At 41.0% G+C, this 24,264-nt stretch overlaps 1 protein-coding gene across 1 annotated transcript in view; it reads left to right on the top strand.

The window, feature by feature from the left end:
* The window catches only part of LOC114584522 (von Willebrand factor D and EGF domain-containing protein-like), a 193,440-nt gene that overhangs the window by 105,794 nt on the left and 63,382 nt on the right, over positions 1-24,264 (top strand). Inside the window, exons 15-21 of the mRNA XM_077935769.1 lie at positions 1,649-1,753; positions 5,293-5,407; positions 8,537-8,787; positions 10,585-10,804; positions 14,896-15,033; positions 18,395-18,547; positions 20,641-20,805. Coding sequence (XP_077791895.1) covers positions 1,649-1,753; positions 5,293-5,407; positions 8,537-8,787; positions 10,585-10,804; positions 14,896-15,033; positions 18,395-18,547; positions 20,641-20,805 — 1,147 coding nt within the window. The remainder of the gene's footprint in view (positions 1-1,648; positions 1,754-5,292; positions 5,408-8,536; positions 8,788-10,584; positions 10,805-14,895; positions 15,034-18,394; positions 18,548-20,640; positions 20,806-24,264) is intronic.

Raw genomic sequence — 24,264 nt, 5'->3', positions numbered from 1 at the left:
TTAAGAACGGACCTCCAAAATGAATTAAGTTCTTAACCCGAGGTACCACTGTATTTTTAAAGCCCATGCAGGGACGCCCTGGCAATCAGCCATTGCTCAAATCCACTCCTCAGTCTGCCCACATGAACATTGGGATATTTTCTGTGTGAGGGGGAAGGCATGCTTTTAAAATTTTGTACCCCTGTGGCCCTGCCCACGCTACACCACTGGGTATAAACACTCAGGACAAATGGACCTCTTAATCTTAAACCAAGTCAGAGCAACCAGTTATCCAGGACTTCAGGCAAGGGTATCTTCCAACCCTACATGGAGATTCAACTGAGGACTTCTGCAGGCATCTCCTCTGCCACTGAGTCCTGGCCCTTGAATAGCACCTCTTACAAAAATCAGAAAACTGAGAATCTATGTTAAAAGGTAAAGGTAAAGGTACCCCTGCCCGTACGGGCCAGTCTTGCCAGACTCTAGAGTTGTGCGCTCATCTCACTCTATAGGCCGGGAGCCAGCGCTGTCCGCAGACACTTCCGGGTCACGTGGCCAGCGTGACAAGCTGCATCTGGCGAGCCAGCGCAGCACACAGAACGCCGTTTACCTTCCCGCTGGTAAGCGGTCCCTATTTATCTACTTGCACCCGGGGGTGCTTTCGAACTGCTAGGTTGGCAGGCGCTGGGACCGAACGATGGGAGCGCACCCCGCCACGGGGATTCGAACCACCGACCATGTGATCGGCAAGTCCTAGGCGCTGCGGTTTTACCCACAGCGCCACCCGCGTCCCTGAGAATCTATGTTAAAACCCCATAAACCAGAACCGGCTTTCCAAATTCTTGAACAATGAACATAAAGGATTTTTCTCTAACATAGAGCAGGAGGGCAGATAAATTCTTACACTATCTTGTCCAACTGAATGCTTAGCAGCTATATCCAGAGGCCACCAACATCACGCCAGTCATGTACATTCAGATATTATGTGAAAAGTAAAACTGGTTATGATGTGCCAAAATGTAGGGCCCACTTTGATTGTTTGTTTGTTCCACTATTCTGTCACCAGGTAAACTGCATGGATTCTGTGCCTACAGGAAATACATACGGCAGCAGTGGGGGCAGTATCGGCCCTGATTTTCTGCTCATTTCCCCTTAGATTGAACACTTGAGGCATTACATCTTATGAATGAATAGCTGCACTGAGTATGGAAATCCATCTTAGGGGGAGTCAAGGGCAAAGGCTGCCATACAGAATCATCTTCCTTTGAAGCAGGCTCAATAAAATCTTGTTGACATCTATGAGATTCCTCTAGAGTAAATGTTTTATGGATTGCAATCAAAATGTCTGAAGCAGGATTTATTGTTCAAAATTGTGTCAACTTGAGTAAGAAATTTACAGGAAGAGGTTAAACAGAGCACGGCAGTTATCAGAAACTCCAGATTTTATCCGAGTGAAAAGATATTTTGGTAATAAATGAATGGCTTTTCAGTTTGCAGCATCAAGTGATTTGTTAGCTTGCAGGAAAGTAACTTGCAAGTGGTTTAATTTATCTTCTTGGCAGACATTTAGTTCAGGGGTGTATTGGGCATGTGCTTTAGAATGTGCAGACAGTATCTGTATGGAACATGATCACATAAAATGATATGATATATTTTTTGTATATTTTAGATTTCTAATGATGGTTTCCAGTACAGTAATTCAAAAGTCCTGACCTTGTATGACGGAGTCTGCCAGGACTGCGAATTCCATCAAAATGGGCTTTGTAAATTAAAGGTAATTTCAAAGCACTTAGAGGTTTAATACAGAACATCCATCTTTTCCTTAACCCTCCAGTTTCCCTGGATTGCCTGTGTAGCTTGACAAGTGTTGGAGAAGAAAATGTGTTTATTGATCAGCTGGGAAGCTAAATATATTTTCTTCCATTCACTTGTAAATTATGCCCTTTTTATATCAATCGTCAGGAAGCCAACACATTGTACATAAAAAAGCATTTCTTCCAAATTAACATTTTATATTCACAAAGAATTTAGCACCTCCATGCTGGAAATGTTCATGTTAAGTAAATGAAACTTGGAAACAGCAGAGGTTCTGTTATTATCTCAAATAAGGCATCTTTCACACTCAGAAGATTCCGGTTTACAGAGAGCCTATGCTGGGTCGACATTGCTCTCAGTCTCCACAAGCAACATTTCTTTGTAAGACATGGTGTCAAATTCTTACCAGTCCTCTCAGATTTACTGGGGGTATTGCAACGACCAATCCTATTACCTCTGGGCCTGTTATCTGCAAGTATAGATGTGATTGCCACAGCTGAGAAACAACTCTCAACAACTACACAGGCTCAAAACTGCTCTGTAGTGACTTTTAAACATGAGGACAAGGTCTACTGTAGTTTGATTTCAGACCCAACTCTGATAGGTACTTCTAGCAGCATTTTATTTTATTTACACCCTGCTAAGTTCACTATTTGACCCTTTACACCCTGATGCAGCCTAGTCAGCAAACTAGCTACATGGTTCTATGCCATAAATTCATTAATTTTGTAACTTTCCCACCTGTTGGCTCTGTCCCATTTGCATTATGTGAAGCAATGTATTTTTAAGGGTTATGCAAAGCTCTGTGGTTTAGTTATCATTCTTGTTGTTGTTATTTACATTATTTATTATGTTATTTACGTATTTATTATTTAGAAATGAGCATCCCAGGATCAAATAAAGAGATGTTATGAAGCAGATTAAAGAACAAAAAAAATTAGTTTTTAAAAGCAAAATAATGACTTATTCAGGAGGTTTTATTGAAAAAGAAGCATATAATATCATTCTAACTAATATGCTGCCTTGACAGCTGGAGTTGGGGCTTGGAGTTGGGTTCCATCCATACGCTGTTGACATTCAATTCCTATTTCTTCTTGCTATCTGAATCATGTGTGGCTGCACAGATTCTGCATTGGTGCTCAGCCACTGTAATGGACTGGATGAAGGCTAGTTGAGGTGGAATTAGATCAAGGTGCTATGACTCGGCACTTCTTGAGCTTGGGAGATAAGCATATGGCCAGTTCTCTATGGGGCTGCGCTCCCCTTGTAGTACTTGCTGATTCTTCTCTGTCACTGGAGAGCCAAGTGACATAGAGGGCTTTTTCTTAGCTCCCAGCTGGTTGGCCAGTAATGGTTGTTCCTATACAGGGATGGCCTTGCCATAGAAATTCATGCTCTGATAAGCTCCCAACTGGATAACTGTAGTCCACAGGGCGCCTCTTGCAGACCACTTGGAAATTGCAACTAATCCAGATGTAGTAGTTTAGCTTTTGAGTGGAGCAACTAGCTGGAGCCATGTTAATACAGTTCAAAATCTGCATTGACTGCTAATATACACCGGAACATCGTACTTAAGAATGGTAAAGAATCAACAGATTAGATTCTACATCACTGTTCATTCAGATGAGCCAGTGTGGTGTAGTGGTTAAGAGCGGTAGTCACGTAATCTGGGTAACCGGGTTCGCGTCTCCGCTCCTCCACATGCAGCTGCTGGGTGACCTTGGGCCAGTCACACTTCTTTGAAGTCTCTCAGCCCCACTCACCTCACAGAGTGTTTGTTGTGGGGGAGGAAGGGAAAGGAGATTGTTAGCCGCTTTGAGACTCCTGAAGGGGAGTGAAAGGCGGGATATCAAATCCAAACTCTTCTTCTTCTTCTTTTAGCTTAGCAGAGGCGAATAATATGCAGCATTACATGAAGCATGTAATTCAAAATTTACAACCATTCTCCCCTCATTAAGTGGGAACAAGTTTCAGGCGCCTATGCACTAAATCATCAGCTCCCACACTACCTGGCTATTGGCCATGCTGACTAGGGATGATGGGAGCACAACAACATCTGATGGCTACCACATTGGCTAATCTTGAAGATTCTCAGCCTAGCTCCACCCACCTAGTGTGAGTGCAGCTGGTGAATGTAACCAAGTGGGATAGAGCTCCAACATGCCACTTTAAGTGTTATTTAGCAAGCCACTGTTTATCCCATCATTCAGCCTTTGTTTATTTTCTAGAGGGCACCAATTTGGGTGGGTGATGGAGCTTGCAACCTAGTAGAGAATGCTCAGCTCAGGGGTGGCTTTATGCCACTGCAGCTATCTGTTTGGAGGCCCTTTGAAATAAAAAAAGGGGGGAGTATGTAGAGAAGGCTGGGATTTTGTATGATTTGCCCACTTGCCTAGATACATGCTAATCTCTATATGGTAGTGGATGGCACTGTGGCATGGTGGTGTTCACCTGACCTCCATACAGCTTAGTTGCTGTTCCTTATGGGGAAGGGTGAGGCAAGTGGAGAGGCCAGCACAGTGGAAATTCACCAGCAGGAGTGCCAGATTGTACTGCACCGACTTTTCCACTGCCTCTCCCTTCTCTTTCCCAGTAAGCAACATCAGTCAGTGAGTGCTGCCACCCCACCAAGCCATCTGCTGCTGGCTCTGCGTAAGGACTCAATTATTGCACAATGTGCATTGTGTAACATCAGCAAGCCCATATAGAGGGAGGACTAGAATGCGCCTGGGAGAGAGAACTGCTTTGTTTTGGGACTGTTGTTCAATATGACCTTTTCATGTATGTCTTCTTTTAGTATGCCTTGTCCCCAGAGAAGCAGCATGGCTCTAGGCATGGGGAAAGCCATGGTGCTTAAGTTAAGGCAGGCAAGAAGGCTTACTAGTCCTGAGGCCATCACACACACAAATGGAAATGACTGAAGCACGTTGTTGCATCCCATTATAACCAAGGATTTGTGCTATTGAATGGGGATATGTGGCATTTCCCCCTTTACAAATGGCTTCCGAGCAGATTGGCAATTTTAATTGTATGTGAATGAAAGGAGATTTTTAGGATCTCTGAGCAAACAGTTTCACTTTTTGTACTGGGTCATAAAGCAGTTTCCTCATAACTGTAGTCATAGAGTTCTGTCATACAGAGTTTTAGCTATTATACCCTTAGAGTGGAGCCCAATTTCAGCAGGACCAGATAATTAATCACTCTTATAACAGGTGTCTGGGATTAATGATCTTGTACAACATGTTAGTGATTTTCATATGATTTTTTGTTACAGTGGCATTATCCGGCAGCCTGAGATAAGCCATTCACAACTACAAAAATCACACAATGAAGCTGGCAAAGCCTGTGTCATTACAGCAATTTTTAAGAATACACTTGTATTCTTCCCCAAGGCAACAGAGTGCTAGCATTTAAATTGCTGTCATTTCATTATTCCTACAGCAAAATATTTCAAGCAATTACTTGCTGCTAATTTATCTTTCTTCCCCTTACTTGCAGGAAAATGCTTGCAATATAGATGGATTATGTTATGCAAAAGGTGATTCGAGCCTTACGAGTCCTTGTCTTCTCTGTGAACCAGATATTTCCAAATTCACCTGGTCTATCAATGAAAGTAAGCCTAAAATGCATAAAATGTTTCTATGGTATTCAGGTTTTGTTGCAAAACCCATCCAGTGTTTTAGAGAGAGGGATATTCTTTCTCTGGACCTGTATATTGTGTATATTTCTGACATTTCTCTAGGCCAGCATTTATTAAGCTGGTGTCATCCTGATGTTCTGGATGACAATTCACATCTGTGCTGTCTAGGCTGTGGTTGATAGGTATTTCAGAATATCTGGATGACCCCAGATTGGCCAAGTTTCTGTAGGATGTAATCTACAGTGGTACCTTGGTTCTCGAATGGCTTGGCTCCCAAACAAATCAGCTCCCGAATGCCGCAAATCCGGAAGTGAGTGTTCCAGTTTGCAAATGCTTTTTGGAAGCCGAACATCCAATGTGGCTTCTGATTGAGTGCAGGAAGTTCCTGCAGCCAATCAGAAGCCACGCCTAATAATAATAATAATAATAATAATAATAATAATAATAATAATTTATTATTTATACCCCGCCCATCTGGCTGGGCCTCCCCAGCCACTCTGGGCGGCTTCCATAGAAACCAAAAATACAGTAAAATATCACACGTTAAAAACTTCCCTGAACAGGGCTGCCTTAAGATGTCTTCTGAATGTCAGGTAGTTGTTTATCGCTTTGACATCTGCTGGAAGGGCGTTCCACAGGGCGGGCGCCATTACCGAGAAGGCCCTCTGCCTGGTTCCCTGTAGCTTTGCTTCTCGCAATGAGGGAACCACCAGAAGGCCCTCGGCGATGGACCTCAGTGTCCGGGCAGAATGATGGGGGTGGAGACGCTCCTTCAGGTATACTGGACCGAGGCCGTTTAGGGCTTTAAAGGTCAGCACCAACACTTTGAATTGTGCTCGGAAACGTACTGGGAGCCAATGTAGGTCTTTCAAGACCGGTGTTATATGGTCTCGGCGGCCGCCCCCAGTCACCAGTCTAGCTGCCACATTCTGGATTAGTTGTAGTTTCCGAGTCACCTTCAAAGGTAGCCCCACGTAAAGTGCATTGCAGTAGTCCAAGCGGGAGATAACCAGAGCATGCACCACTCTGGCGAGACAGTCTGCAGGCAGATAGGGTCTCAGCCTACGTACCAGATGGAGCTGGTAAACAGCTGCCCTGGACACAGATTTGACCTGTGCCTCCATGGACAGCTGTGAGTCCAAAATGACTCCCAGGCTGCGCACCTGGTCCTTCAGGGCCACAGTTACCCCATTCAGGACCAGGGAATCCTCCACACCTGCCCGCCTCCTGTCCCCCAAAAACAGTACTTCTGTCTTGTCAGGATTCAACCTCAATCTGTTAGCCTTGGTTTTCAAATGGTTTTGGGAGTCAAAGAAACTCCCAGAATGGATTAAGTTCAACAATCAAGGTACCACTGTACTTTCTTTGGATAAGGCAGATTCTCATTAATAGGAATATGTACATTTTGGACCCTTATGATTATGCAGAAGTTCCAGGTGTGTGCTCAGATATTTCTGAGCAACATCATGGGGAATGTTTTTCTAGGACCAAGGTGAAACTGTCAAGCTTCTTTGTTATTTTTGCTGTTCAGTATTTTTTATGAAATCTTTTTATATTTATACTAGCTTTTTTGGTATGTTAGATTTGCCATTGTGATGTTGTTTTATTATATTATGAAATTGTTTCGTACCGCTTGATTTTGAAACGCATTCCTGTTTTCTTTGTTGCAAGCTGCTTTGAGAATGGTATCTCTCTGTGTGAAAGCAGCATGCAAATAAAATTATGAATGAATAAATTTTCACATCCTTTGAAGACAGAATAGTCTAATCTGGAAAGATGAACTACAGTGATCAGGTGACTTATTTTCCATCAGCAAGGAAAACCAGTAAATGATACTTTGGGCCATAGCCCAATGACAGTAATGCTGGGCCCAACAGTATCCCTGAATCACACAGTGGTCCTTACAGTGGGGTGACTTCACCCAAAACAGATATGCCAAGTCAGCCTCACTACTGAGTTCCCTGCAATCGTTAACTCTGGCTTATCCAGACAGAGTTTATTCACTGTCCTCAAGTCCGCCTCTGACGATATACATCCATTGAAGGATAGCACTACACATTGCTTCATGTATTTAAGAGTTAGGTCAAGGCATTCCTTAATCCATTTTATGATACTTAATCTATTTTAAGAGCATGGTTATATTACTTTGCTGTTTTTATTGAGAGTATTTTTTATTGTATCTAGGTTCTTATTGACTGTGAGACATGATGACTGTTTTCAGCTGGAATGCACAGTATAAAGTCTAATGTAAAATAAATAAAAGCTTTCCTGAATGCATTGCTCAAGTTTCTCAAACTTGCTGGTAACTGTTTTTGACTAAAATGTTCTAAAGGGATTTTATCGTCTTTGTCAACTGCTGTGTAACATTAACTGTAGCCACCACAATCAACCTCAAATGTTAAGTGTATGCCACTAAAACGATAAAATGTGTGCCCTTGCTGCCCAGAAAGAGGGAGAAACATGGCAGAGAGACATCCACACCATACATTAAAAATGCATTTATTTATGAAAATGTTTTAATCTGCTCTTCATTTTAAAAAATCCAAGCATTTTACAACAGCCGTACAATCAAATACAATAAAAACCTCATCAACTACCTATTACTGAAATATTTTTTTTTATTGCATTGCCTGCATAAGCTTAGCAGCATAAAAAAGTTTTCAGCAGATGTTCAAAAGGTGAAAAAAGGCACCTGCTGAATCTTTCTTGGAAGAGCCTTTCCCAGGACTGGGCCAAGAACACGAAAGGCTTGGTTTCAGGCCACTGTCAGATGAGCCTCACTAACCTTGGGATGACTAATGGTGCTCCTGCTCCTACTACTTTAACAGTCATGGCTTTCCCCAAAGAATCATGGGAACTGTCCCCCTCACAGAGCTACTATTCCTGACACCCTTGACAAACTACAGTTCCCAGGATTCTTTGGTGGAATCGATGTGCTTTAAATGTATGATGTGAATGTACCAACAACCAACAAGACTGTGACCGGTGATGTATTTTTGCCAGCAGTTTTCTGGTGGTCCAGGTGGTAGATGTAGTTTGAAAACCGCTGTCTTAGGGAATTAGAACATTCCGTACATTATTGCATCTTGCTATTTTGCTTAGATAACCAGCCGCCTGTGTTCCAAGCCCCAGCCAGCCAGCTTCTGACGTTTGCAGGAGAGAATTTTGTGTACCAACTGCTAGCAGTGGATCCCGAGGGATCAGCCGTGCTGTTCATCTTAGAAGGCGGACCTCCAGAAGCCACCCTCTCTCCTGCTGGCCTTCTCATTTGGAAAGTCAGCTCTGCCAAATCAGAGAGCTTTGAATTCACCGTGTCTGATGAATGCAATGCACAAAGCAGGCACTCGGTTCAGGTAGGAATAGGGAACCCTTCAGAAAACTGGTTTATCACACTATCCGTTGCTTCCATTATAGCTAATAATTTGTTACTGTCTTTAAAAAGCTAAGACTTCAGCTATTTTCAAGTAAGTGCATATTATCCAACATGACAGTAATGATCAATTAATCTAATAAATAACTCGGAGAACGTAAAACCCATATATACAACGAACAAGAGAGGGTACTATCGATTGCTGTCTGAAAGAACACTTTTGCCGAGCCTCTTAATGGTTCATTAATCTGCTTTAAAATTCACTGTGTGCATTTGGATCTTTGAAGAAAAGCACATAACAACATAAAAGACCAGGTTTTCGCCATAAAGGGGAGAACATAATTCATTTGCAATGATATTTTTAGAGGTTCCCATGCTCTTATGTCGTTACTCCAGAGCCTCAGCTCCCTGGCAGTGCTTCTCTTCTGCTTTGTCTTTATTGCAAGGTGTTCCATTAATCCTTCAATAGGGTGGGCTAATGAGGAAAATGCATAGGAGGAGGAAACTTACAACCAGAAGTGTCTCGCTCACAATGGGTAATTGTTAAGGAGCCTGGAACGAGATAAGTGCAGGATAAATATTAACCCACAACACTTGATACAGAATTTACATGGTACCACACCCAGACTTACTTGGAAATGCATGAAAAATAAAGACACACCAGACCACAAGACGCACCTAGTTTTTGGAGGAGGAAAACAAGAAAAAAAATATTCTGAATCTCAGAAGCCAGAAGAGCAAGAGGGATCGCTGCACAGTGAAAGCAGCAATCCCTCTTGCTGTTCTGGCTTCTGGGATAGCTGCGCAGCCTGCATTCGCTCCATAAGACACACACACATTTCCCCTTACTTTTTAGGAGGGAAAAAGTGAGTCTTATAGAGCAAAAAATACGGTAAGTCAAGGATTAGATTCATAGTCTATATAAGGCCAAATTAGATGTTATGCCAAATACACAGCTGCCACTGAAAATGGCAAGTGTGTGGCTAACTTTCCCCTTCCTCTCTGCAATCCTAACTGTGTCCTGATAGTTCATCTTTACTTAGTCCATGCCAGCAGCCAAGGATGTGGCGCAGCAGTGGGGAAATGCAGGATGTTGTTGCATTAAGAGATGAGCAAGTTCTGCCAGCTATTACAAAGGTGCTGGGAGGCAATGCATACCTTCAGTTTTCAGTGGCTATTGCATATTTCTCAAGTTGCATTAAGTGCCCCATAAGTGCTGCTTCCAGTAGACCTGCAACAAGAGTGGCAACAATAGAGAGGTCCTTTTCAGTAGTGGGATGCTCTCCCCAGCAAAGTTCACCAAGTACTGACCATATCTGATTCTTTCTGTTGCTTGGTGTGATTTGCTGCTGGTTGGTATTTTAATGCTGATCATGCTGATGTTGTGTGTTTTGCTGCAGTTTATTGTAGGATTACTTTTTGAAACTCTCTCTGGTGCTTAATTTTTATGTAATTTTGTATCTGTATTGCATTTTTTGATGCAAGCCATTTTGAGATCTCTTGTGGTATAAGATGACGAATAACAATAATTTGGCCCTCGGTATGTCTCAGCTACATTTCAGACAATATTGCTTTGTATTTATAATTTCATATTTGGAGATACAAACCATGGTTACATAGAATTCTAAATGACTAGATCTTGAAATAGCTGTTTTACTAAAAGAAAGTTTTAGGAGGCTGGATACTGAACCCTTCCTTTGTAGAAAAGGTAGTTAGATGCTCCATTGCAATGCAGTGCAAGAGAAAGAAGAAACATCATCCCAGTGCTTTCCTCTTTTAGATTGCAGTGAAACCATGTGGCTGCTTAAATGGTGGAACATGTATCACCAACATCAATTTCCCTCCGGGTGTTGGTGAATATCTCTGCATATGTCCCAGTGGGTTTGAACAGGAACTTTGCCAGAACAGCCGTAATGACTGCCAATCAAACCCATGTGGGATTGGCTCCTGTATCAATGGAAAGGATAGTTACATTTGTAAATGTCCAGCAGGTTGGAAAGGTAAGCAGAGCTTTGCATTTTTTTCTGGAGTCTCCTTACTGTTTTCTGGTCAAATTTAGAGGCAGTCTATATACTATTCCTGGTATGTGGAAGTAGTGTCTGGCACACTGAAGTGGTATCTGAATATCATCTTTTCCACATGGCAGGGTTAATGCATAGAACCTAAGGATAGACTAATCTGTCAATTTCAATCACTCATTTTCCCAGTTTTAAGTTTAGTTCACTACATTGTGATTTTTTTTCTTTAAAAATCTTCACAAAAATTCATCAGCATTCCTTTGGTTGGTAAACTGCCAGGTAAAATTTGGAGAGGTGCAAATGGATTTTGGTCCATATATTGTTTTGGGAAGTAAAACTTAGATAGTTTTGCATTAAATTGTGAAGCAAACAAAATTTCTCTCCCACTCTTTTGAAGCAAAGAGACAGAATCAGTTATTTTCTACTTACTAACTCTGGAACACAGGCATCTGACCACTGTTCCCCACTACTGTACCTTGTTGCTTAATTGTTGCTTAATTGTTGCAGATTAGGTAACACGAATGATTCTGACATCTGACACTTGTGCCTGAACTGACACCTCAGGATAATCAAAACACAGGTTGAGGAACTTTGGAGTATTTCCACACTAAGGCCCTTTAGTACATCTGAGACATTGCTTTTCTCCTATTAGCACAAAATACAAATACAAATTCCACACAGCAGCAAATATACCCCATTTATTACCTAGCAATATCGTTTTTCTGGTCTTTCTAATATCTTTCTTCAAGTCAATCAAATTCACCAAAGTTGCTTTCAGCAAATGCTAATTGAAAGCATCTTGGTTGCTAGTTCAGCCCATTTAGTTGCTTCCTCTTGTTCCTGGCTGGGAGATTATAAACAGTCTTATTTGCTCCCTGAGTAGCCACTTTGAATTACCACAATGTCAGTTTCTCTTCCCCTGGGGTGGGGGTGGGGCTTTAATTATTTATTTGATAGTCTATTCAGTCTATAAGTCAGGAGCTATTCATTACCACTAATATATTAAATTCAATCCCTTATCTTGGAGCTTAAACAGATCTGCATTTCCAAGCGGACATCTCCAGCAAGCAAAATAGTCACATTTCCAGTGAAGCCGTGATTTAAGTAATCAAGGCTTTCTAAGAATATGATCCCATGTTAATTTCTGGAGAGAATGAATTTCTCTGAAAAAGGATTTAAGGCCAATATGTACAATGATTTAATAAAAAAGAAGGTGTGCAACAGATAATGCTAACCACCAAGCAAAAGGGGGGGGGGAATCTCAGTTCTTTAGATTGTAAGATAACAGGGGAACATAGTAATCTTTTAAGTTAGTCCTGACAGTAGCAAATACACTGTGAACAATGGGGCCCCTTCATTCCATTTATTAATAATCCTAGGAAAAGTGATCTGCTTCAATTCCCCCCTTTTCCTTCAGGTTCATGTAAATAAAAATATTCCCTGTTTTTGCCATTATTTTCCTCTAGCAAGTAGACTTGGGGAGGGGAAACCAAATAATCAAATGATTGAGTGAAATAGGAATATCTCTCACCTGTTTTAATGGCAGGTGAAAAATTATATGCAAGTGCAGCAGGAAGCCAGCTGGGAAGGTAGATGATTTCACTTCAGGGCAGGTTCCATTACAGCAATAAAAGCTTATCCTTGATGTTGTGTTTATGTCTCAATTCCCCAGAAAGCCATCAATAATCTAATGAGAAGGCAATGCTGTACTGCTCAAGTGACAAGACTGTTTCAGCGTCACTTCTTTACAAATGATAGCAAACAGATAGTAGGAACAAAGACACGAACTCTTTAGAGAGCACCTTAAGTATCATCTCTGGAGAAGCAACTCGTGGAGAGTGCAGGAAGCATTGTTATGCATACAGAAATACAAGGGCAATCTTAATTCCTCTCTGCTGTCATTGATAAGACAACATTAATTTTGGATGCATGCCAGGGGAACAGGTAGAGGGCTAAAGATTTTTAAAAATGAACAAGAGCCATGGGAATGCCTGTGTAGAATGTGGGCCCAGAGTTCATTCGCAGTAATTTTAAACTTTCATTCGATACCTTCCCACTGGGACATCTAAACGCATTGACAGATATTTAAAGGGTTTGGTGCTGATGCTCATTGCCACCATTTTCTGTACAGAAAGAGCACAGTGAGGAGCACAGATATCGACAAGTTAAAAGATAAGGTGGGGGGCATAATTCACAAGGGAAAGCACACCCTTTCCTGCCTTCCCTTTGCAGTGTTCTTGTGTAAAAGCGTGTGAAGATTTTCACAGTTGGGGAGAGAAATGCCCCTTTTGCCACGTTGGGAGAGCTCTAGTCATGTGTGATTAGATGCTCCAAAAGGCTGTTGAGGGTGCACATTAGAATGGACCTTTGAAGAGATATGGACCTGGATAGACAACACCTGCATTTGGATGCGGATTCAGTCCCAGGCTTGTCACATTGCTCTCCAATGAAACCAACATACAGAGAAACAAGGAGTGCTTCCGTCAGGACTGTGGATGCTATGCATCAAATTGTCTTTCCATTGTGACTGCACTACACTGGCACACACAAATATTTTCCCGCTCAGATTGCCTCCATTTTGTTTCCACATTTACATTTTGCCTCTCACCTACCATGTTGTCTACCTCGGGTTGCTAAGATGGCAAGGGCTATCAACCAGAAACAAGGGTGCTGGATTGACCAGGCTAACCCCTACCATCTATCAAAATTAAAAACAGTGTGTCCTAACCCCTAAGTGTCATGGGCTGAAGAATTCTGACACATGCAAATGCCCAACCTCCCTGCATGTGTCCTAATGTAATCAGTAGAACACTCATCCACTCATTCATTATCAGTACCACAAGGCCTGTGCTCTTTTATGGTTTTCCTAGCACCACATGACCTGTCCATCATCATCTTCCCGTTTTCAAGAAAGTGATCCTAACATCACGATTGCTTTTTCTCCCTCTGGAAAACCCATATCAGCAGAAACCATAACGTTTATTTTCTAACTTTTGAATGGTTTTTGGGTTCCTGAACCAAGAGATTAATCATACAATCAGAATGATTAATTTGATAACAAAGATATGGCAAAAGCCATTCATATATAAAACTATTGATCTTACAGAAACTTACAAGCAGAAGATCCCCAAAACCAAAGATATCTGAAAAAATTGGGTTCTAAAGAATATCTGTAGGAGAGGGGTAATTAGTAATTTAAAGCATCATGTAATTTACGTATATGGGAATAAACAACCTGCCCTTAACCAACTGGTAAAGTTTACTTTATCTACTATAGCAGAAGAGCTAAACAAAGCTTCAAATATTTTGTGTAGCTAAGATTATCATTGTCACTTAATGAACCCCATGTTGATTAAAGAAAAGCACCTGGTTAACATTATGTGCTGACCTTCCAAAACACATGATCAGATTTCCAACCACTCTCTGCAACCCATTTCTTAATAGCAGATTGAACTGCAGGAATTCATTGATTATCCTATTTAGGTCCATCTCTCTCTCTCTCTCTCTCTCTCTCTCTCTCTCTCTCTCTCTCTCACACACACACACACACACACACACACACACACACACACACAGTTTCACCTGCTGGTTTCTTTGTATCAAATTTCTATCCAAATCATGGAGACAGCTCAGATTGTTTTTTCTTCCAGCAGGTCAGCAAAAAAAAAACTTTTTTTGCACAGTATAATCAGCTTTGGTTAGCAAACCCAAAGGCCCAAATAGTGACCCTAGATTTCAAATTATATGATAACATTGCCGGGGAAAAAGGAAAACAAGAAAAGCATGAGCCGCAATTTGAGAAAAGGGGGTTATTCATTTCCTTTGGGTAGCTAATGCTTTTCACCATAACTCTCAAGGTTCCACATTTTTGATAGCAATAAGCTGACAGTAATGAACAGTGAAGCAGCAGCAGGATGAAATGAACCAGTGGGGAGTTTGGGTGGCAAATGAATGACATATTCTTCAATGAGTTTACAGCTGAGACACCTGCCTAGTATGCATGAAAGTTTAAGCTTAGGATTAATCAGAGGCTTTTCTGTTTATTAACCTCCACTGTGTTTTTCCTGGCACAGGGCTTACTTGTCAGGAGGATACAAATGAATGTGAAGAGGAACTTTGTTTTCCTGGTGTCTCTTGCACAAACACAGTCGGATCTTACACATGTGGCAACTGCCCCAATGGGATGCAGGGTGATGGTAGAAGCTGCAAATGTGAGTATTCTTTGTTTGTTTGTTTGTTTGTTTGTTTGTATATGTCTATGTGTATGTCTATGTGTATGTATATGATTAAGCAATATATATAGGTATCCCATCCTGCATACATTCTGGTGCTTGTCTGCAAAAACTGTTGCATGTGAAAAGGTGTAGAAATAAAAAATACTACACACACAACAACAACAACAACAACAACAACAACAACAACAACAACAACCCCAAATTCTGCATCAGAATAGGCTGGATGCTTCAAGCTGAGTAACCCATGCAGCATCTGGAACATGCCGTCTTCTTTTTTGCACAGTATAATCAGCTTTGGTTAGGAAGTAAACAGGATTAAGACTGAGCCCTGATGCTTGGTTTCCTGGCCACTAGAAGATCTTCACATGGCTTCTGAGAGCCTTCCTGACTCACCACTATACATAGAACCATCCCCTTCAAGTGGTGAATCAAGCATCAATCCCTCCTCAAGGGTTTTGTCATTTGAGGCATAATGTTTGAAGGGACCAGATTCCGTTTTTTTGAGTCAAGCAGCTCATGCATGCTTAGTTCAGAATATCTGAGAATGAACACAGGTAACCAGAGATGCTGCACGTGTTGCATTAGGTCTGGAAGTGCAGGGGGAGTTTTATTAAAAACTTAAGTATAAAAAGTACAATCACAAAAATAGTAAAAAAAAATTAACTAATTGAAACCATATTTTAAATTGGTTAATACAGAAGGAGGATTATTCCCATCCACATATTCTATATTTCTTGGTAGCTGCTAGGATGACTGTTTAAACACAACAGAATGAGCTGTTTCTTGCGCCGCTGCATTCAGAGATCTGGGATGGAGGAACGAACTGACTTCAAACTCAAAGATGGAAAAGTCAATCTTTGAAATCCTGTTACCTAACAGGATTCCAGTTCATCATAACAGGCCTCATCAATGTGAAATGTCGCTTATATACTAGACCAATTCTGTTTTAGTTTTCATCATTTAGCAGCTTATTTTTCAACTCAGGTCGACTGATTTATGATGACTTTTTTGATATTGCACCTCTGTATTTTTGTTTGTTAAACCATAACATATCTCTGACAATTCGGCCGTACTCAAAATTTTTATTTTCTTCTAGTGCCCTCACTCTTCAGACTTTATAAACTTGATTGGTTTAGAGGTTATGCTCACCCAAACCTTTATTTCTTTTTGTTGTAGCCTCCTCACACAAGAGATACATTTTATTTACTTAAAAATCAATAAAAATCTAGTTACAAAAATATGTCAGTGGGTGAGCACTGTGCGTGTGTGTTTTAACCCTGACTTCAAGAAAAGCGTGTGATACTCAGAATTCCCTGAGCTGGTATTAGAGAGGGTGTTTAATGAATCATTCACTTCATTATGCATAAAATAATTTATGAACACTCCTGAGGATCTAGCCACCTGCCTTCTTGATTTTTCTGTTTGTGTATACTTGTCTATTAACCTTCAGTGTGGAGAAGAAACAAATTAAATGAACTAAAGAGGGAATGGCCAAGAACTTCACTCTTTTGTTGATTATAAAAGAAAACAGCACTGTGGGGGGGGGGGAGGGAGAGAGAGAGCGTGTGAGGATAACAATAGCTTACAACTGAGGAATCCTAGAATCAATGTACCATCTATTGTAAAGTTGATTAAATCTTTCCTTGCTTAAATTTACAATTTAGCCTGATATAAACAGCTTTCTAGTCCTTTGCTTGAGTTCAGGGCATTTTGTGGCTGCCTTGAAGTGCATCTGTGTTTTGTGTGGGTTAATTCGATTAAGTGTGACTGGAGAAAGGAAGATTCAATTAAAGTCTAAGCAAAATCCTGCCCTTAGCCAAAATGTAGTTGCTTATTTGCACACAGCCAAGCTTTTTAAAAGCTTTCTTTGACATAACAGTTGTACCAAGCCTAAATAAGCAACTTCACTGAAGTAATGAAAACAGTTATTGCTTGCAAATTCCTTTTTCATGGAAGATTTTCTACTGCCTTGCCAACTTGGCTTGGAATGACATTCCAAGATATAAGAAGAGTTACTGTTCTGAGAGCTGAAACAAATCTGATTCAATAACTGGATTGCCTGGCTTTCCAAAAAAGGAAAAAACAAAAACCCATTGGCATGTAAAAGCAGCTGCAGAGACCTACAAATTTGATTAGAGCAGCCGTGCTGAGGGACAGTGTTTTAATCCTCCTCACCTTATACAGCAGAATATCTGAAGACATGTGGGAATGGAATGAGGGTAGAAAGAGATCCACAGCCCCAATGCTAGCCAAGGTCAGACAAGTTGGATGTTTACACCACCATTGTTGCATGACAATAATGAAAGTATTGTTTTATCTCTGTTGGTGACACTAGTTAATGGAGAGACATAGCCCACTCTGGCGGATGCAAGAATATGATGCAAGAAGCTGCTAGCTGTCTCCTACTTTAAAAGCCTCCCATATGTTGCATCTGAGGCACATCCATGGCTTATTACCAAGATATGGGCCATTAAGTCAGCCTTGAGGGCTTTTTTGTTATATTTTGCTTTATTCATCGCAACAGCATTCCTTCATTAGCACGTCTCATGGCGGCTCCTCTTTTGTAATCAATGCCTTATCCTCAGCTGGGTCTCCAACGCTAACGCCTATGCTCATCCCGGCACCACGCAAAGTCCCACAAATCCTCATGCCTTGGAAAAGTTTCAGCTATATGTTGTGCGCAGTAGGTGGACTATGCTAACCTGTGCCTAAAGCGCCACCGTGAGTAATGGCTCCCCAACATTTGATGGAAAATATTCACACTTGCCTTCTCAGTGAAGCTAGCCAGTAGCTAATTGCTTTGAAACATGGCTCCAAGTGGAATATTCAGTCTCTAACTTATTGGAGGAAATTAATATTTTAAATAGTCTCCGATGGACAATTTACTTGATTTACTTCCTTGAGCACTTTAAGCAAGAGTGTCCAAAGTACAGCTCTTGAGCCAGCTGCTGCTTGGAGACGTCACAGTGTAGTTTGGCAATGATCCATTTGGTATAAATGCAGGCTAGAGCTGGAGTAAGGCCAGCATGATTTTGTTTTTAATTGGCCAAGGTAATGTGTCATTTTAGTCCCTCCAGCAAAGTCTGTTACCTTATCAAAGGTCGTTTGGGTAGCAAACTTCTCTTTGCACGCCCTCCATTAGATGTGGATGCTAAATTATATCTTGTTTTGATGAGACTCCAGATGCTGACTCATTTGACCGCCTTTGTTCCCCAGTTGGCTTCTGGGACAACATCCTGGAGGCTTATCTGATTTGATGTTAAGTCTTCATTTCCATCATTAATCACAGCAAAAACTAACGCAGTGCTTCTTTCACCTCTGCTCTTTTTTATTACAGTTGAGGACAGTGCTGACATGACAGAAGCTTTCATTAATGATAATCATAATCCTAAAGGTGAATGGAAAAAGAGTGAAAGTAAACAGCCAGTCATACCTCTAGAAGCGAAGACGTTGCCTGCAATTAAGTATGTTAATATTACTGATGTTCATGGTAAGTGAAGTGTGATTAGATGAGTGTCAAAAGGTTTCTTTTCAGACTTTGTTGTGTATGTACATAGCTGTCACTGGTTGCACAAAACTAGTCTCCTAAACAGTCTTTGCATAAAAGCTTAAACATATGGATTGAAAAAGCATACAAATCACTTTTAAATAACATTAGCTCTTCAGTGTGTTGGCAGGGATATTAATTATGATTGATAAGAAGACTGGGTGACTGCCTGTGCTTCTAAAATTATGGGATCGGGCCCAATAAAGCATGGATGGGCAACCTTCCTGGTGTGACCTTCCAATAAGTTGTTGGACTTCCTATCAGCATCAACCAGTATGGCCAATAGGAATGGATGATGAGAGCTGGAGTCTAACAACATCTGGAGGTTGAAAGGTTCCTTATCCCTGTTTTAGGGACACAATTACAGATAGGTAGCCGTGTTGGTCTGCCATAGTCAAAACAAAAAAAATCCTTCCAGTAGCACCTTAAAGACCAACTAAGTTAGTTCTTGGTATGAGCTTTCGTGTGCATGCACACTTCTTCAGAAAGCTCATACCAAGAACTAACTTAGTTGGTCTTTAAGGTGCTACTGGAAGGATTTTTTTTGTTAGGGACACAATGTTGCTGCTATGAGAGAAGGAAGTTCCCGCCTTCCTGTTTTAGAACAGCAGATTCCTGTCTAGCCAAGACTGGGGGGTTGACCCTATCTACTAAGGAAATAAAAGATAAATAATATAAAGCATGCATAGAAAAGTTAATTCTGCCCAATGCACATGGGATTGTGGTTTCAAAAGTACATAAGAAGAATTGTATCTAGCCCAGCATCATTCTTCCCATAGTAGACAACAGGGTGTCTCTGGGAAGTCTACAAAGCCCTTGTTATCCTCCTGCTCCTCCCCAGCAACTGGAATTCAATGGAGCACTGTTTCTGAACATGGAGGTTCCATTTAACCATTGTAAGTGACAGCCATTGAAGGACCCTATCCTCCACAAATCCTCTATAAAGTAGGGGCTGATTGATCTTTCTGTTCCTAGTTTGTGTTCTTTGGCATTTTGTTTTTAAATATTCATGTTATTCCATTTCTGCACTGAACCAAGAATTGGGTTGTTGTGGTTTTTGTTACTCCCTTCCAAATGCAACCACTGCCACCACAACCCATTCGCTGTTCATTGCAGAAACAGAATAGAATGATGATGGTGGAATTTAAACATGCAGTTTCCCCCCAAAATATCTAAATGTGCATTTTGATGACTTTAAACTGCTTCCAACTTCCATGAAAATCCAGTAGATTGTTCAATTCTGTTCTGCACATTATTCTGAAAGGTGCAGATCAGGCAACAGCAGAGTTAATAAATGACAGGAAAACTACATCGGCTAAATTGCCATGCCAAGCTACTGTTAAAGGCACAGGAGCAGGGTCAATGTGTTTTTTTGATTTCCCTAAGTAATGTGAAATATCATTTTTTGCATACAAGCAAGTGTGAGGGGAGGCAATGTTGCACCCAGCCCTAGAGGAAATAGGTGGTGACATTAAAGTTCCAGACCCATGTTTGCAAACTAAAATGAGATTTGGGGGGATGTTTCAAGGGGAAACAGGCTTTAAGCAGGAGGGTGGAGCACTCCCTTCTCCATTGGTCCTTTCCATTTCAAAGCACCCTCTCCAACAGATGCTCTGCAAAGGAAAGAGGGCCTCTAGGGCTTCCATAGATTTGCTTGTGGTGAAATATACGTTGTTTGCCTCCTACTAATGCAGCTTCTTCGCTTACGTAATTGTTCCCCAGCACTGAAAAATTACCATTTCTATTTCACTCCTGATAAATGCCAAGCACCTTTGAATAGTAAACTTTAAAACATGTAATTAGAAGGCTAATAAATCTTGCATTAATGAGAAACAGCTGGCTTGATATGTTGCGCCTTCAGGGTTTTCTTATGCTTGGCACACAATTTTGGGACATTCAACATTAATTATATTGTAAAAGAGTAAAAATAATGGAAAGCCTTGGCCAAAGCTCATATTAGCTCCCTGCTTAACTTTTTAATTAACTTTCCCGTTAATAGTTTAATATTGAGAAATGGCTCTTGGATACTGTTTTAGGTCATGGAGCAGTTCTGCCACCCATTACTAACTGTGCCAACAGACCTTGCTTTCCTGGAGTTGTCTGCATTGACCGTAAACCTCCAGATATTGGATATCTCTGTGGCCGATGTCCAACAGGTTTATCTGGAAATGGACGAATCTGTACAAGAGCATCAAGACCAGGTACCTGCCTTTCGTTTGGGAAGTTAAATATGATGATGATGTTGATGATGATGATGATAAATAATAATAATTTTATTTATATCCCGCCCTCCCCAGCCAAAGCCGGGCTCAGAGTGGCTAACAACAGTAAAAGTAAACACAGCATTCTAAAATCAATTCATTCTAAAATTAATTCAGAATCAAATTAATGGCAACCATTAGTCTAGCATTAGTCTAAATAAGTTGGATATTGGGTGGTAGACTTTTCATATACATTGTAGCATTATATTTCAATGTTAGCATTTTACTCAATCAGTAAAAGAAAAGGAGTATCAGAATGCCAGGTCATACTATTTGTCTAACCAGCCCAGGATTTTCTACTCCGACAAAAAGAGGCTCTTGGATACTTGATCCTTTGAACTGAAGCTGCTGGGGATTGAACCTGGAACCTTATACATGCAGTTCATGTGCTCTACCACCAAGCTACTGAGACTTCATCGCAGCAGTTGTGCTCTAAATCAAACCATCTTTTTGAAATGGGAGCTGAAAGCAGCTCCCAGTTTATAGCATCCACAAGCTAGTCAACAGTTTAACACTATGATGTCATTGGTTAACTGTACCCACTTTCCTTGTTGACTGTGATCAGAAGGTCGGCGGTTTGAATCCCTGTGACGGGATGAGCTCCCGTTGTTCGTGTTGGGATACTGCCAGGGAGACAAAGGCCATCATTGTTCCACGTCGCCTCCGGACGATCCATCGATCTCCCGTAGATACAGTATCAGTCAATTAGTGACACGAAGCCTCAGTAGTGTGTTGCACATGGTCTAGCTCTAGTTTTCAAACACTGATTATTTTATTAATTTCTGTATTTGGGTTATGAAGAGTGCTGTGGTGATAGAGAAAGAGGTGACCCCCAGGTCTTAGGGACATGGCAGAAACAAGGCACATGGCCACAAAAAAGAATTCAAGATTTTGGCTATCAACCAACCAGATTTCTTGTCTTCTTTTTTTTAATTCTCCCAATCCTTCATAGCCTCTGGAAGGACAAACAGGATAAATTATCCTTGTCTGCTAAATGGTGCCTGAAATTTCATCAAAAAGCTTGTCAACTGTTCATTTAGAATTCTGAGGAGGGTTTTATTTAATTATTTAAGTGAGAGTTCCTATTTATATTTCTTATGATATGACCCTTCTGCAAAGGTAGCACTCATCTGTTGCACCATTTTTAATATAATTTTAATTTAATACCAAATTCCAAGAGTGGCACAACTGGAAAAAAAATTTGACTGAACTGAAGCCTATGGGCTTTGGGGGGGAAAGGGTTTCCATTCAATAGTCTGATGGTTTTTCAGTATAAGACTTTTCAGTTATCATGATGGAGTGCAAAACTTCAGTTAATCATTAGTTATACATGCAATTCTCTTTAAATGGGGCCTCCTGAATGGACAGTTTCCTATAATGAGCAGACTCTAGGAGCAGACTTATTTATTTGAGCAGAAAGAAACATCAGTCATGCCATTCCTCTTTCTGTGTTGAAGAAAGGTGTAATCCTAATTGAGAAAAAAGACCACAAGTAGAACTTCTAGATGGTCATTTGGATTTGCATCTCTCATCCTTGAGAGATACAGATAACCAACTTGTGAAGTAGTACAAGTGAGGATTTCCTAAATTTGTGCTAACGTAAAAAAAATGAAGTGTGAAAGTATAGGTGCAGTCTTTAGTCATTGCTTCATTGTTCTTTGTTTAGCAAAATAGATTATTATTAACATGTTCTTACTAAGCCTTTTAAAGGCTTTCCCATGTGTGGAGCAAAAGCTCAAGGTTCCAGTTGTGTAGCTGCACCTCCATGTGTACAGGATAGGCTCAAGTACTTTATATAACCTGATGATTAAAGTGGATGAAATGGAAGAGTAGATAAATTAAATTTACATGCATGAAGAATTATGATTATTTGAATAATAGTTCCGATCTGCCAAATAACACTCTTCCAGTTCCTAAACAAAGATCTCCTCTGACTAGTAAGATTCCAAGTGACATTTAAAATATTTAAACGAAAGGAGCTTCTCGGTGGCTCACACATTTTTCTGTCTTATCAGATGGTTTTGATTCAATAGTCATGATTTAAGGATTAAGAGATAAGCATTTATTCATACAAAAATTGCAAAATTGCCCATCTTTACCAAAGTGTTTTTGTACTCATGGGGGAAGAAAAATAAGCTTTTTCTTTTCTTTTTGCAAACAGGAAATTATTTTTCAAGACAGCACCTGGGAAGAAAAAAACATTCTGATTTATTGTCACCAAGTGCTTTATTGTAACTGACTACTGCTTAGGGATAGGAGTGAAATCTAGTGCTATTTGTGAGCTCCAATTATTGCCCCTGTTCCATACATCAGCTGAGATGCATTTTCTTACTCTGGTAAAGAGAAAAGTAGAGCTTTTCTCTTGTTTCACTTGTAGATTTTATTGCTGAACTGTATTTTCTCTTTCAAATATGACAACAATGAAAATTGCATAAAGGCTTATTAGCTATGAGAGAGAAGCTTATCACACTATTTGTTAGTGCTGCAAAGCAATACTTTGGGTGAAGTTACTCTCAGGTTTGCACCTGCCATTACTGAGCAGCAGCTTCTAATCAACTCAAGCCTTATAGTCGGAACTGGGATTTCCAAGGTTGTCTAGTGCAAGTCCCTACAGTTGCGTGTTACGATCCCAAGACCTCCCCCAATAAATAAAGACACAATTGACACAGAATTTAGTTTAAGGTTATTGGCATAATTTTGGCCACAACTTTATTTATTACAGATAGTGAGTGGTTTGCTTAGGCATTGGTTCCCGACTAGCTGCACCTGACCTCAGCAGGGCAGCACTGACGCTTGGACTCCGGCTGACATCAGTAGGGGAAAACATCCTGGGGAAGCATTGGACCAGGTTCAGAATCAAGCTCACCCCAGATGCTCCCAGGGGCTCTGGTGTGACACTAACCCCTAGAAGGGGATTGGATAAAAGCAAGGCAAGCCCCTGGATTCCTTTAACAGAATACCCTTTTGCACATTGGGGGGGGGCAGGTGTGACAACCTCCCTTCGACCACACCTTGAACCAATGCCTAACCACCAAACCTTTCAAAGTTGTGACGATTTGCTACGCGGCAGGCAAAACCCAAGTGGCACCAGCCAATCAGCCGAATGGGAAAATTCCTACCGGGCCCCTGTCCCAAGAACAGATGACCCATGACAGCATAGCAAGTTCATAGCAAGACCCTAAATATAGGGAGCGTGGGAGGGTGATCCAGTGCACGAGGCGAAAAGAGGAAGCTCAACGCAACATGCAGCGGTATATATGGCTCCCTCTGTTAATGCATGAAACGATTCCATTGGCCAGATTTACCCCAGCCACCGAGGGACCACCAATTGGTTTCTTATGGCTACCAATCACTCCCACCCACAACAGGAGTGAAGTCAGTCTTGATGATCTCACGGCA

This window comes from Podarcis muralis, chromosome 1, assembly GCF_964188315.1.
Source record: "Podarcis muralis chromosome 1, rPodMur119.hap1.1, whole genome shotgun sequence".
Taxonomy (NCBI): domain Eukaryota; kingdom Metazoa; phylum Chordata; class Lepidosauria; order Squamata; family Lacertidae; genus Podarcis; species Podarcis muralis.
The sequence above is the reverse complement of the archived record's forward strand: the minus strand, read 5'-3'. Positions and strand labels throughout refer to the sequence as shown.